This window comes from Delphinus delphis, chromosome 15, assembly GCF_949987515.2.
Source record: "Delphinus delphis chromosome 15, mDelDel1.2, whole genome shotgun sequence".
Taxonomy (NCBI): domain Eukaryota; kingdom Metazoa; phylum Chordata; class Mammalia; order Artiodactyla; family Delphinidae; genus Delphinus; species Delphinus delphis.
The window spans coordinates 74,265,869-74,282,199 of NC_082697.1; the positions used below are offsets into that span (position 1 = coordinate 74,265,869).

The 16,331-nt window shown below is 42.3% G+C and overlaps 1 protein-coding gene across 2 annotated transcripts in view; it reads left to right on the forward strand.

Moving 5' to 3' along the window:
* Positions 1-16,331, forward strand: part of CALN1 (calneuron 1) — a 432,488-nt gene that overhangs the window by 264,532 nt on the left and 151,625 nt on the right. For both annotated transcript variants that reach the window (XM_060032204.1, XM_060032203.1), the window contains exon 4: positions 1,527-1,639. In XM_060032204.1, coding sequence (XP_059888187.1) covers positions 1,527-1,639 — 113 coding nt within the window. The remainder of the gene's footprint in view (positions 1-1,526; positions 1,640-16,331) is intronic.

A 16,331-nucleotide genomic window follows, 5' to 3' on the forward strand; every position in this document is an offset into this window, starting at 1 on the left:
TACACTGGGATCTGTTCCTGGACTGTCTGTTCTGAATTATTGACGTCTTGATCATGACGTCTGCTTGACTTTTGGAAATAGGTTTCCAATGAAGGTTCTTGGAAGGCGATTGCACTCCAGGAGTGGACTGATGTGTCTGCACTTTGGCAAACATGTATGCAGACACCTGGACTGTCCTCCCTGCCTGGGGCCAAGATGTGGTGAACTGTTGGTGGACACACCCTCCTGAGCCATCCTAAGGGTGCAGAGTGCCACACTGATGCGTCACTGAGGCTCAGACAATACCCTGAAGGTCTAATTTTGTCTAATTTGGCTCAAGTTCACCTTTGGTCAGTGTCAGCTCTAGTATGAAAGAGCCAATGCATGTTGAACTGAGCAAAGGAAAAACAAACAAGCAAGAGACGTCATTCATTCTCTAAGTGCATACGGAGCGCCCACCATGGTGTCAGATATAAAGAAGTTTCAGGCTGGGTCCCTGGCCTTGCAGAGCTCACAGTCCACGTGGGAGATAGGTGTGCAAATTAGTGGCTGAGATATAGGGTGATCTGTTCTAAATAGATGCACACTAAATTAGTAGAAGGGACAGAAGGAAGTGCCCAACTCTGTCTAGTGAGATGAGGAAGGGTCAGGAAAAATACAAAAAGAGAACATGATGTTTAAGCTCCATTGTATAGAACAAGTTAGAGATCACCAGGTAGACAAATGGGGAAGGGCATCCCTGATGGAGGGAACAGCATGTACAGAGGCATGGAGCTCTGAAAGAGCATGGCATTTTGTGCAGAGGTAGGAAGCAAAGTGTGTCAAAAGGAATAGCGGGACTTGAATACCATCCCGAGGTGGTTTCCTTATTTTTGGTCAAAGATGCCTTTGAAGTGTATAAAGCACGGTCAGATATGCTTTGGGGAAAAAAGCACGGTCACATATGCTTTGGGGAAGTAAACTGAACTGTCAGGAAGAGAGTGTGGAGGTGAGAGTATGAGGGCAAAAGCCATTTTACTAGTAACATTGTAATTATAACTAGGAACATTCATTCTTGGAAGCATTTTCCCACCACAGTCTTTTTGGAAATGGACTAGCAATTGGATTAACAAAAAAGGTAGAGCAGCCACAGGTATTTAAGAAGTGAAATCAGCAAGACTTGATGACTAAATTTATGTGTGATTGGCAAGGATGAAGGAAGAGATAGGGATGAAGATGTGATTTCTCTCCTGTACAGCTGGGCAATTTGGGGTCCAGGTACAGCAGGTGTGAAGCCATGGCCATTTAAGCGGGAGGTGTTGGTTGGGCATTTAGACACAAATACTGGCAAATGATTAGGAATATGAGGTATCAGAGGTACTCACAGTTGCGAATTTCTTGTATTTCTTTTGGTATTTTAAGAATGAAGCCCAATTTTCAGAAATGGTTTCAGCTCTTCATTGACTGAGGTCATGCCGTGGAGAAAAGCATGGAGATGTTTATTTCATTGGGTACAGTAGGTCAATTTCAGCTACTTTTCAACTCGTATTTATATCTTCTCCTTCCAGGGGATGGTCAGGTGGATTTTGATGAATTCATGACAATCCTTGGCCCCAAACTGGTGTCTTCAGAAGGTCGCGATGGTTTTCTTGGAAACACGATAGATAGCATATTCTGGCAGGTGAGTAAGAATTCTTTGAAAAATTAAGTTTGACAGTAAACACGTGTCTGGGACTAACATTTGACTGTGAATTCTTGAGCTTCTGTTCAGCGCGTGAAGCTCCCTTCTGGGCTTGAGTGATATACGTTCCTTGAACTGGACATCTAAGTTGAGATCCGTACTAGGCCCCCTGAACAAAGAATCAAAACTACACTCATTTAAGGCTCGGAAGAGTGAAATATCTCCCTATTTTCCCTCATATCAAAACTAGTTTTACATTTTGGAGAAATGAGATTCCTCCACTTCTGATTCACAAAAGACTTTTTCCTGGGGACACTTGGAAAGGACATATTGGTATTACCTGAGCCCACTCTGTCCCTGGTTCCAGCAGATCCTTGATGGGAGGATGGCATGGCTGCCTTGTGTGTTTGGATCCTAGCAGTACTCTTAATAGGACAGAAGGGTTTTATCTAAAAATTTGCATTTGATGCTTCTCGATTTGCTTCTATTTCTATCTTGTAAAATCTCTTAGGAAATTCCACATAATACCTTCAAATGATTAATTGTGCTATAAATCATTTCTCTATATTAGTTCTTGAGTCTTAAAATGTGACTATTATTTTGTGACTATGGAATTTGGGGAATGACTCATCAATAATTATTTTAAAAAATTAGGGACTCCCCTGGCGGTCCAGTGGTTGGGACTCCGTGCTTCCACTGCAGGGGGCGCGGGTTCAATCCCTGGTCAGGGAAGTGGGATCACGCATGCTGCGCAGCGTAGCCAAAAAAAAGAAAAAAAAACTGAGTTAATTTGTCAAGTTAAATTGAATTACTGTTTAAACATGTAAAATACCATTCAAACACGGTGTGGTTTCTTTAATTTCTTGATGTGTTTTTTTCCTTAACCAAAGATACTTCTCTGTATCTCTAGATAAGGATTGCAGTTGACGTGTATCTCTAGTCTTATTCTGCTACCCATCTTGCATATAACCAACAAGTACTTAGTAAGAACTTGTTACTGGCCCTGTAGTCTAACAGTTACTATGGGTTTTACAAAAGATGCTTAAGACACAGTCCTGGCTGTTTAAGAATTTGGTTGGGGAAACACAACTAAGAGAGAAAACAAAGAGTAATTAATTGGCTTGATGGTTACTAGACTGTAATCTCCTTGCAGCCAGGGACTTCATTGTTGTGGTACCCTCAGCAGTTAGCCCATGTACTCAGCAGACCCTCAATAACTTTTTTTTAAATAAAATGAATAGAAGTTCAAGAAAGGAGACACATGTGGTCTTGAGAGGTCAGATAAGGCTTCAGGAAATGGGGGCACTTGGTTCAAACCTTGAAATAGGTGGGGGATTAAGTGAGAAAAGAAAGAAAAGAGAGCATCCCCAGCCTGTCACAATGAGAGTTTGAAAAAAGGTGGAGGCAATGAGCACAGGAAAGTCATTGACCGTGAGGAAGATACAGTTGAAAGGGAAAGAGCTCAGGATCCACTGGCAGAGTGGATTTAGAGCCTGAGGAGAGAAGGCTTGAGATGACTGACTCCAAGCTTCCCAACTGGCTACTACTGCCAGGAATACGATCATGGAGAAAAGACGTCTTTGTGGAGTTGAATTCTAAATTGGACACGTTGAGCGTCAGTCACCAAGGAAAGTCTGTGCACAGGTGAAATCAAGGATGGATCATGGGTGAGAGGCCAGGGCTGGGAACCTGGATTTGGGATTCATCAGAGCTAGTGGGTGAAATTATAGTCAAGGATGAGCTCAACGAGGGAAGTCATATACCTGAAGATGACCAGAGAGACAGGACCTTGTCCTGGAGGATATCCAGGGCAGGGGAGAGTGAGACATGGCGTCTGACCTCCACACTGCTGATACCCATCAGGAGAACATCATCTCCCTGTGGTTATGATCAGCCCTGACTCTCCCTAGAGAAGGACCTCCGTGACCCTACTTGCCACGTGATCAGAATATTTCAGCGCTCAGGTAACCTTTCGATGTGGAAAGATAGACGGGTGGACTCCACTGGCCAAAATCAAACGTGAGCACATAGGGGGACTTCCCTGGGGATCCAGTGGTTAAGACTGCGTGCTTCCAATACAGGGGGCACGGGTTCGATACCTGGTCAGGGAACTAAAATCCCGCATGCGCACAATGCAGGAAAAAAAAAAAATGTGAGCCTATAGTTAACAGGACGGAGAAACATTATTTCCCACCTGGCATCTTGCAGCCCATACAGATGTACTCTGTTTGCACATCTGGGAGTTGCTTCTCTTCTCGGTTTCTCTTCTTCCCTGCGCTTTCTGAATGCTTTCTACCCTTTGCCTCTGTCTTCAGGGCCCACTCTAGCCTAGAAGGATGCTGCAAGCCCTTTCAGGCTCTAAGCATTCTTCCTGGCCCCGATCCTGAAGGGGAAGGAGCTGCAGGTACTTAATTATATCTTAAGCGGAGGCCTCACATCTGCCGGATTCTTCCCAGTAGAGCATCTGCACGAGGAAATATTTCTTTTCTAATATATCGATTGCCTCTTGCATAACTGGGACATGCTACTATGCTCATGAAGTCTCTGTGCTTTTGCCTTACCAAAGACCCTCCCCCTCACCCAGGGTGATAAATGGGATGGGAAAAAGAGAATAAAAGGGGAAAATGCAATTCTGAAATAGCTAAACGAATGTGGGACCGTGTGGACTGGTGGCTGTGACTTCCTCTCCTGCTGGTGCTCCCCCAGCTCAGACTTTGACGACTAGCAAAGGAGAAAGACCGTCAACCCATTCTTGATAGTCAGTCTCCTCTGCTGCCTGCCCCCCCCCCCCCCCCCGTCTGCCCATTCAGTGACAGTGTGAGAAAACTGTACTCAGAGCGTCCAGAGCATCTGGTCCTTCCTGGAAGAAAAGCTCATATTGCCAGCACTCGAGTGATTTTTCAGGTTTGAAAGAAAGCTCTGTGTGTGCACAGGTGTATGTGTGCACATGCATCTGTGTACACGTGAGTGTTTACTTTGCCGCTGTGGTTGAAGATGGTCTAGAAGAGGAGCAGCAGAAAGGCAGCTTTCTGCCTCCAAATTTCCAGGCAGGAGATTTTGATATCAGGAGTTCCTGATATTCTAGAAAGGAGAAGACCATCCATTTGAGACACTGACAAGGCTTCCTGTGAGGGACAAAAATCAGTTTCCTGTGGAAACAGACATGATGGTACACTTGGAAGGCCATATTAGTGATCTACTGCTGCATAATATATTATACCAAAAGCTAGTGACACAAAACAGTAAGTATGTACTAATCTCACTGTTTCTGTGGGCCAGGAATTCAATAGCAGCTTAGCTGGGTGGTTCTGGTTCAGGGTCTCTGATGAGGTTGCAGTCAAAATGCTGGCTGGGGCTGTGATCATCTGAAGGCTTGACTGGGGCTGGAGAATGTGCTCTCAGGTGCTCGCTCACGTGGCTGGCAAGGTGATGCTGGCTGTCGGCAGGAGGCCTCAGGTCCTTGCCACACGGACCTCTCCGTGGTGCTGCCTGAGTGTCCTCGTGACATGGCAGCTGGCTTCCAGAAAAATAAATGATCCAAGAGAGTACAAGGCAGAAGCTGTCATGTCTTTTACTACCTAGCACTGGAAGTCAAACTCCATCGTTTCTGCAATATCCTATTGGTTACACAGGTCATCCCCATTCAGTGGGGAGAGGACTACCTCCCAGCGATTACCGGGAGGCAGGGGTCATTGGGGACCACCTTGGAGACTGGCTACCACAAAGGGGGATGATTCTGTAATTGGACTTCAACTTCTGACCCGACATTGCTGCCACAGCCTTTCATTTTCCCTAGGCTTTGGTTTCTTCCTACCTGAGAGGAAAACTGTGACCATGGCCGTTCTCTGTGTTCCGAGAAGTGATCCCACCAGGCCCTAGGCTCACCTTGCTAATTAAATAATTAGCTCTCAGTGCTCGCTCCTTACTGGCATGCTAGCCTACGGTGCCAAGGGTCAAATAAAATCAAACGGGATTCTGCAAAAGCAGCTGTTGATCGGTTGGTGCTCATCCCGAAAGCTGTGAGCCTCCGGCTCTTTGTGAGAAATTGGTATCAGCGAGGGGCGAATGTAATTGGCTATGCAGCCTCCTTTCCAAAGAGGCTGGTCTGAGGGCTACGACTCAGAGTCTCGATCCTCCCAGGATACTCTGTCCGCTGGGTGTGAGGCTCACAGATTTCTTGGTAGCCAGTTCAGAACCTCTCTCTTACGTAGCAAATGATAACTTGTGAAATTCTTATCGTCTTCTTTCCCTTCACTCATCAAAGTCCTGTGTGTTGGCAGTTACTGCTGTGATGTAGTTGAGCAGGGCTTGTGAAATTATTTTTGGAATCAGCCTTAGGACTTGGTGTATGTTAATGGTAGAGAGGAGGGGAGGGAGGGGCTGAGGGGGCCAGGCTCAGGATGGGCGGGGAGGGCTTTCATGCTCATTGCTTCAGGTCCATTGCAATCGCAGAGGAGCAGGGTCCTCAAAGTCACTTTGTTCCGCCAGTCACTCGCACCACACACCATGAGGCCACTTGTGCCCAAGAATGTGTCTTTAACGCAACAATTGCTCCCGGGTGGAAGGAGCATCTGCATCTCAGCTTCACCTGAGTCCCCACAGCAGCCCTTCATCTTTTCTCCTCCTTGACCTCCAGCGCTGTGCTAGCTGGGTTCCGCCGTGAGCTTGCAGACAGCGCACAATGGCAAAGGAAATGACAAGCATCACGGGAGATCATGCAGCACTACTGATCTATCCTAGGTCCAGCCAACACTTCCATTAAACTCTTCTCCCTCTGAAGAAAGAGAGAGAGATGAGTCCTGCCCTTAGCTAGGAGAGGAGCCAGTGGTGTCGGCTTCTTCTTTTTTTTTTTTTAATTTATTTATATTTATTTATTTTTGCCTGTGTTGGGTCTTCGTTTCTGTGCGAAGGCTTTCTCTAGTTGTGGCAAGCGGGGGCCACTCTTCATCGCAGCATGCGGGCCTCTCATTGTCACGGCCTCTCTTGCTGCGGAGCACAGGCTCCAGACGCGCAGGCTCAGTAGTTGTGGCTCACGGGCCCAGTTGCTGCGCGGCATGTGGGATCCTCCCGGACCAGGACTCGAACCCGTGTCCGCTGCATTTGGCGGGCAGACTCTCAACCACTGCGCCACCAGGGAAGCCTGGTGTCGGCTTCTTGACTCACATTTTTATCTTATTCACAATCCAACTTCATTCATTAAGACTTGACTCAGAGTTTCTGACTTAAGAAATGAAACATTAATATTTATGCAAATGAATCTGTTCACTGGGTGGTGCTGGTTGTGTGGGAATGGATCTGGGGCTGGAGAGCGAGAACTAAGAAACTCACAGGGCTGCCTGGTCTTTGTGCTGCAGAGTACCCTTCGCTTGCCCATATGCAAGCAGGTCGTTATCATAGCTAGTTTATCTCACAGCTATGTGCAACGTCCAAGACACTGAAAGTTATCCTAACGTAAAAGTGCCTGGGGCACCCGTGCCCAGACTTGGTCTAGATCAGGCCTGCTTGCCACCCCAACTTCACCCACAGGCCTGCTCCGCATCCTTTCCAGCTGTCCATTCCTCCCCCACTGGTGGGAGAAGACACAGCTGGGGAAATACAATACCTGCAGCTGCTCCCCAGGTACCTCTCCATGCTTGGCCGCTGTCCCTCCATCCCATATTCTTACTCTGGCCTCATGTCTTTTCGGGTTTCCACTTCTGGTTTGGTCCTAGGCTCTTGATCTCTGTTCCATGCTCTGATCCAGAGGCCCATCCTCCCCAGCCCAGGTCCCAGGCTTTAGCTCGGGACATTTCATGCGCTGGTTCCCCATGGCTGAGATGGACAGGGAGCTCGGTTTCAAATTCTTGACCCGGGACTTCCCTGGCGGTCCAGTAGTTAAGATTTCACCTTCCAATGCAGGGGGTGCAGGTTCGATCCCTGGTTGGGGAGCTAAGATCCCACATGCCTCAGGGCCAAAAAACCAAAACATAAAACAGAAGCAATATTGTAACAGATTCAATAAAGACTTTTAAAAAATGGTCCATATCAAAAAAAAATCTGTAAAATTCTTGACTCAGTTCAGAGTACTTGACATTCCATGTTCACAACACAGGAAAGGAACATTACACAAAGCTCCAGGTACAGTATGATCCCAAATCTGTTATGCATAAAAGAACTGGAAAGAAATATATCAAAACATTGACAGTGTTGTTTCATGTGATAGGATGATGAGTGATCACATCCTGTATTTTTCAAAAGCTTGACAAGAGGCATGCATTAGTTCTATAATCAGAAAAAGAAAATTAAAGGGAAGAAAATATAGTCCCCAGCTAGTCAAATATTTATTAAATACCTACAGTGTTTTCATCTGTGAAACTGTAGATTACCTGTCCCATGAGGTCGACTGTGGATAAAATTTGCAGGGAAAGCAAGTGACACAGAAGAAATCATATTCATTCATATAAGGTATTTGTTGCACGAGGCCCAGACCTAGAAAATTCCAGGACTTTGACTTTTGTTCTTTGAAGGATAATTTGCACCCTAGCAGGCTGAGTCTCTCCTCACATCCAATCTGGCACCAACAGGATGGTCCTCCCCCCAGTATTTTGTCAACGTGCCACTCTGTCAGAGTTTGCTGTTCTTAATCATCTCACGGGAGCTAAATAGCTTTCAGCAGTCATGTGCATCACAAGGCCTGTTAGACTGACAGCGAACATTTGAATCCCCAAAGCGATTTTACTGCTTGTGAAATATGGAGCGTGGAAAACATTAGTGTCTCAAAGTGGGTCTCAAGGTGTGGTTCCTGAACCAGCCGCATCAGCATCACCTGGGACTCGTTAGAAATGCAAATTCCTGGACCCCACCCAAGTAACACTGAACCGGAAACTCCAGAGTGGGGCCGGCTTCCGGGAGTTCAATACGCCCTCCAGGTGACTCTGATGCTCCCTCAAGTCTGAGAGCCGCTGAGATTTCAGTGATCCTGGCCTACGGGGCAGGCATCTGGTCAGGCTTACTACTCGGACCTTGGTAATTTGGGTTTTTCTTTCATTTATCCATATTCATAAACGTCATTGGTCTTTAGTCTATATAACAGTATATGTTTCAACTGTTTTTAAAAGATGGAGGAATTACATGTCAACATATAACTAATTTTCTAAGCAGGAAATGCCTTTCTAAGCATTAAAGCAATGGAAGAATCATAAATAAAAACTGTTAAACTATTAAGTTGAAAGGATATTTCAAAAAGTAATAGGAAAAATACAGCAATTAATAGGCTAAGGTATATGTGAAGAGCATTTCTAAAAAATATGAAAACCTCTAGATATGACAATAGAAAAACGGGATAAGGAATAACAGACAATTGATACTTTAAGCAAACATATTAAAACAATTTTCAACCTCACTAGAAATCTAAGGAATATAAACTAAAATAGTAATTGGATAACAGTTTTCACCTATCAGGTTGGAAAAGAATAAAACATATGATAATAGTACTGTCAAGAGTAAGATAAAATGGGCAAACTCATATACTAATGGTAGAAATGTACATGGTAAAACTATTCTGAAAACTATTTGGTGATACTTAGCTACAACTTTTCCAATGTGAAACCCTATAATTAAAAATAATTCTACATCTAAGACTCTGCATATGAAATTAGTCAGAGATGTAGAAAAATGCACTTACAAAGATGGAATATTGTACAATTATTTAAAATAATATTTTCACTTTACAGTCTACAGATTTAATTTATAGTATAATTACATTGCTGTTCTACATCTATTATATATCCATGTATATTCATGCAGAGACAAAAACTGGGGAAAATGTAATAATTCTTTTCTTTTTAACATCTTTATTGGAGTATAATTGCTTTACATTGTTGTATTAGTTTCTGCTGTATAACAAAGTGAATCAGCTATACGTATACATATATCCCCATATCCCCTCCCTCTTACGTCTCCCTCCCACCCTCCCTATCCCACCTCTCTAGGTGGACACAAAGCACCGAGCTGATCTCCCTGTGCTATGCAGCTGCTTCCCACTAGCTATTTTACATTTGGTAGTGTATATACCTCAAAGCCACTCTCTCACTTTATCCCAGCTTACCCTTCCCTCTCCCCATGTCCTCAGTTCCATTCTCTATGTCTGCGTCTTTATTCCTGTCCTGCCCCTACGTCCTTCATAACTTTTTTTTCTAGATTCCATATATATGTGTTAGCATATGGTATTTGTTTTTCTCTTTCTGACTTACTTCACTCTGTATGACAGACTCTAAGTCCATCCACCTCACTACAAATAACTCAATTTCATTTCTTTTTATGGGTAAGTAATATTCCATTGTATATATGTGCCACATCTTCTTTATCCATTCATCTGTCAGTGGACACTTAGGTTACTTCCATCTCCTGGCTACTGTAAATAGTGCTGCAATGAACACTGTGGTACATGACTATATTTGAATTATGGTTTTCTCAGGGTATATGCCCAGTAGTGGGATTGCTGGGTCATATGGTAGTTCTATTTTTAGCTTTTTAAGGAACCTCCATACTGTTCTCCATTGTGGCTGGATCGATTTACATTCCCACCAACAGTGCAAGAGGGTTCCCTTTTCTCCGCACCCTCTCCAGCATTTGTTGTTTGTAGATTTTTTGATGATGGCCATTCTGACCAGTGTGAGATGATATCTCATTGTAGTTTTGATTTGCATTTCTCTAATGATTAGTGATGTTGAGCATCCTTTCATGTGTTTGTTGGCAGTCTGTATATCTTCTTTGGAGAAATGTCTATTTAGGTCTTCTGCCCATTTTTGGATTGGGTTGTTTGTTTTATTGATATTGAGCTGCATGAGCTGCTTGTATATTTTGTAGATTAATCCTTTGTCAGTTGCTTTGTTTGCAAATATTTTCTCCCATTCTGAGGGTCGTCTTTTCGTCTTGTTTATGGTTTCCTTTGCTGTGCAAAAGCTTTTAAGTTTCATTAGGTCCCATTTGTTTATTTTTGTTTTTATTTCCATTTCTCTAGGAGGTGGATCAAAAAGGATCTTGCTGTGATTTATGTCATAGAGTGTTCTACCTATGTTTTCCTCTAAGAGTTTTATAGTGTTTGGCCTTTTAGGTCTTTAGTCCATTTTGAGTTTATTTTTGTGTGTGGTGTTAGGAAGTGTTCTAATTTCATTCTTTCACATGTCGCTGTCCAGTGGGAAAATGTAATAATTCTGATGCTACTAATTATTATGGATTGGAATAAAGGTGAATGTAAATTTTCTTTGTCCTTGTATGTATTTTCCAAAATTTCTGCAATGTGGCCATAGGATCTATTCTGTTATTATTCAGCAAAGTTAACGAAATCTCACATTAACAAAATCACATTGTAAAACAACTGTTTTCAGTGGCAAAAAAAAGTGATTGGATTTTTCTAATACGCTTGCCCACTGTTATGGTAACTAAAGCACAAACTTTACATGAGATACACAAGCATCTAGTCAAGATGGCAACCGCCAGCTGCCGGGAGGAAAGGAGTTCAGGCTGAAGCCTCTGAGAGGCAGCCACCACCCAAAGCAGCTAGGTGGCCCCTTGTAGAAGCCACAGGGTGCCCGAGGCCGGCTGCAGCCCCCCGCTGTACCAGTTACCTTATATCCATTTAGTATGCCGAAAACTTACCCTTTAGAAGAATGTCTGAATTGATTTCATAATCAGAAAAATAAATTGAAAGTAATTTTAAATATTATTTCTAAATAATTTCATGATGAGTCTGTGGCTGGGTTGAGCTGACAAGTTACCTCAGCCAAAAAGAGGGAAAAGCTCATATTATCAGGCAAGTCCTGGCACCAGTAACTTAATGCTTATGTCCAGTGAAATCTTCCCAAGTTTTATGTAAAGTTATTTTCTTTTATTCAATCTACTTATCCTTCAGGATCTAACACACAGGGTTTATATGTAATATGTGTATACTGTAGACCTCAGAAAAGCATAAATTTTCATTAAAAGGTACCTAAATGGGGACTGATTCTATCAACGGTAGAAGCTTGCATTCAAGTTCAGAGGGAGCAGAGAAAGGAACAAGACAGGCGTGAAGCCGGTGGGGACCTGTTGCGGTCAGGCAGATGAATCCTCTAAAACCCACAAGCGGCACCCAAAGGCAGGCTTCTGAAGGGGACAAGGGTCTCCTGTGTTTCAGGGATGGTGTCCTGGTGGCACTTTTTTTAAAAAACCATTTTCTTGAGTTATGATTGACATATAAAAGCTGTACATATTTAATGTACACAACTCAAAGGTTTGGGGATAACTATACACCTGTGAAACCATCACTACCATCAAGGCCATAAACATATCCATTTCCCCCTGAAGATTTCTCTTACCTTATTTTTATTGTTGTTGTTATTTGTGTGTGGTAAGAACACTCAACATAAGATCTACCCTCTCAGCAAATTTTAAGTATACAATATTGTTAGCTCTAGGCACTACGCCATATAATGGATCTCCAGAACTTTTCTTACGTTGACCTGAAATAAACAGACTGCCAGATATTTCTCCAGCAAAGGTGGGTTTATTGGGGATGAGGATCAGTAGAGAATTGTAATTCAGGGTCTGCAACCATGGTGAGCCACGTGCAAACCCCCCCGTGGCCAGGGAAGGAGACACTTTTATAGAGAGGAAAAGGAAGTTGGGAGGGCTATAGTAAACAAAGGGTCCAGGGCTTTTCTTGCCAGGAAATGAGTCTTCTTGGGCTCTGCTATCATCACAGGGCATGAGAGCTCCCCCTTCTGGTCTCCCAACTCTATTTAATTGAGGTTTCTGTTTATTTTTTACAACTGAAACTTTGTACCCTTTGACCATCACCTCTCCACCTCTATTCCCAGCCCCTGGCAACCACCATACCACTGCCTGCTTCTGTGAGTTTGACGAATTTAGATTCTACACATAAGTGATATCATACAGTATTTGCTAGACACACCTTCTGACCATGGCTCCAATGATCTTGATGCCACAGGACCGAGTTTTGAGGTTCACAGATGCACCAGGGTGGCAGGGAGAAGTGACCACAGTAACTCTTCCATCTGGTCCAAGCTCCTGGCCCTCACTCGGCTACACACTGAGCTGTAGACCCCATGCTTGCTTGTGGCAGTACCACTGTCTATTTTTTTTTTCTATTTTTACTATTGCAAATAGGATTTTTTCATTGCATGTTTCCAACCACTTTCTGCCAGTATAGTGGAAAGCAGTTTTGGGGATTCTGGCTTTTATCTTGCTTCCTGACTGAGTTCACTCATGAGAGAATTAGCAAATTCTCATTACAGAATTAGAGATTTTCTCAGGTTCTCTATGTCTGCTGGGACTTTGTCCACAAATTGCAGTGATTTTGTTTCCTCCTTTCTGGCAGTGTCTGTCTTAGTTCCATTTGTATTGACTGAAACCTGTTTATTAATAATACACAAGAAGGGTGAAATGTGATATTAGGAAATTGACATCTTACTTACCAATAGTTTTTTAAATTGTGAATATATGATAGCTTTTACCAAATGTCCTTTTAATCTCTAATAAGAGGATCATGTGATTATTCTTGTTTTCACTTACCGATATGATTTAATGATGACTAAATCCCTAATGTACATTCCTAGGATTTACATTTGCTGTTATGGCAGGTCATTTTCTTAATATAATTTAAATTTCTAGTGTAATTTAAAACTTTGATTTGCCATCAATTTTGAGTTTTTTCATCTGTATTCATAAATAAAAGGAGCCTGTAGTTTGCACAAAACTGTAAGTGTCGTTGTCAGGTTTTGAAACATAGTTATTCTAGCATGATAAAATTAATTTGTCGACTTTCTTTTTTGCTGATGTACAATAAATTCTACAGTATGGAATTTATTTATGACCTTAAATTTGAGCAGGTTAGTTCATAAAACTACCTTGATCTAGTGGTAGGGTTTTCGGTTTTGGTTTGGGGATTTTTTTTTTTTTGAGGTATTTCTTAATGATAAGTTTTAATTATTCGTTACTCTACTTTGAAATTTTATATTATCTTCAGGAAGTTTCCAATTTCTCAAAATTACTTAATTTATTAGCATTTGCTTGTACATAGTATTGTTTAAAATTTTCTTTGCAAGTACTATTTTACCATCGTTATAGCCTCTCTTAATTGTAATTTTTGTTGTTCTCATTTTTCATTCATCTGATTTGCCAGAAATTTGTCTATTTTACTGATTTTTTGGAAAAAATGTACTGTTCAACTTAATTAACAATTCTTTTTTTTTTTTTTCCTGGTTCCTGTTCTAGTATTTTCAACTTTGATCTTCACTTCCTTTTTCCTGTTTTCTTCTTGTTATTATTTATAAACTTCTGCATTAAATAACTATTTCACCTAGTTTTGTCTTTTTTATTCATGAAAGAATTTAGATGTGAATTTTCCTCTTAGTGTAGCTTTATCACCATCCTGAGATTTTGATCTGTAGTGTCTACCATTTACTCTATGGTCTGTAATTATAATTAATATCTTTCTTCACTCAATATTTATTTGGGATAATATTACTTCATACTATGTTTAAACATTTGTTATTAGTTTATCATTTTATTGCACTGTAGTCATAGAAGATCACTTATGCCATCGCTTCTTCATGCTATCTACTGTGTTCATTTACTGCATCTCAGTATGTGTTCAGTTTCTGCAAATGAAACATGACAACTGAATACACTGCTTTCACAGTTTGTAGGAAATAGAACTATTGATATATGACCCCTTTCCAGTAATAATTAAAATCTTGAATGTCCTAGTTTATATCTATTCAATCTGTCTTAGATTGATAGTAGTAAGGTCTATCTCAATTCTATTTCTGTCATTTTCTCTCTGTGTGTGTGTGTGTGTGTGTGTGTGTGTTATTGAAAGCCTCTATGGGCCAGCGTGGATACAGCGGTGAACAAGAGACAAGTCTCTTGTTCTCATGGAATTTATATTCTAGTGTAGAGGGTAGGGGAGAGATAGACATTAAAGCAATAGATAATAATAAATAAGATAAACTCAGATAATATTAAGTTCTTTGAAGTACATAAAATAGGATGATATAATCGAGGGCAGTCAGGGTAGGTACTACACAGCTTTAAACAGAGTGTGAAGAGAAGACTGCTCTGAGGAGGTGATGTTTGAACTTACCCCTAAATCGTGAGGAAGGTCCAGCTGTGCAAGCTGTGGGGGAAGTGCTCACCACCGGGAGGGAACAGCAAATTCTAGGGCCCTGAGGAGGGAGAAGCTTGACTCCAGCTTGGTGGGCAAGTGGTTGGAGATGAGGTTGGAGATGCTGGGGTAGAGATCAGCTCTTGTGGGACACCATGAGCTCTGCTTTGGGATCTAGATTCAGCAGAATGTGACTGAGAGCAATCTAACAGTGGTACAAACAGAATAGAAGCAGATATAAATCACTCTCACCAAGTTCTCTGCTGCCATCTGGTTCATTGTTCTGAAATCCTAGAGTGTTGCCCTATCCATGTGGTTTACGTCCACATCTGCGCTCCACCCATCAGAAAGCCAAGGAAGGGGAAGGGAGCACAAGTCTTTGAAGAAGTTGCACCCAGCACTTCTACTTATGTCCCCTTGGCCAGAAGTTAGTCACGCGTTTGACCAGAAGTTGGTTATGTTGCCACACCCAGCAGCAAGGCATGTTGGGAAATGTAGTCTTTCTTTTGGACAGCTATGTTCCCAGATTCTTAAATTGAGGGGTTTGTTGCTATTAATAGTGAATTGACCCTTAGGGGAGAACGCTGTGTCTCAGGTCCCATCAAGACAAGGAGTTTGGTTGTGATTTTATGTAGAAGCAGTACTACTTGGAGTATGTTAAGCAATGGAGTGGTATATTTTAATTTACATGCAAAAAACATCACTACTGCTGTGTGAAAGGAATATAGGGGGGAAGAATGGGGCTGGGAACTCAGGAAGTTATTTCAAAAGTAGGAGAGACATGCTGATGGCTTACACTAGGGTGGGAGCAGCTGGGCAGTGAGAAGGGGGCAGGTACAGGCTTCATGTATTTTGAGTCTCTGCTTTTTGGTGGGTCCACATTTAAGATCGTATGTACTCTTACTGATCCTTTTGGTGGACTGATCCTTTTACTATTATTATGTAATGTCCTCTTTGCCTCTAGTACTTTGCTTGCTCTTAAGTCTACTCTACTGGATATTAACATAGCCACTCCTGCTTCTTAAAATTAATATTTGTATGGTATACCTTTTTCTATCCTACCTGTGTTGTTGAATTTGTAGTAAGTTTCTTGTAAACAGCATACAATTGAGCTGTGTTTTTTATCTATTCTGTCAGCCTGTTTTTTGATTGATGTAATTTGACTATTTCTATTTAATTTTTGAAGTGTGTCAGTCTGCCCTTTTATTATTTGTTTTCTCTTGGTTCTTGTTTTTCTTGTCTTATCTTCCTGCAGGTTACTTGAACATTTTTAAGAATCCCATCTTGATTTAGTTATAGTCTTTTTTTTTTTTTTTTTTTTTTGTGGTACACAGGCCTCTCACTGTTGTGGCCTCTCCCGTTGCGGAGCACAGGCCCCGGACGCACAGGCCCAGCAGCCATGGCCCACGGGTCCAGCCGCTCCGCGGCATGTAGGATCTTCCCAGACCGGGGCACGAACCCGTGTCCGCTGCATCGGCAGGCGGACTCTCAACCACTGCGCCACCAGGGAAGCCCCTAGTTATAGTATTTTTAAATGTATCTCTT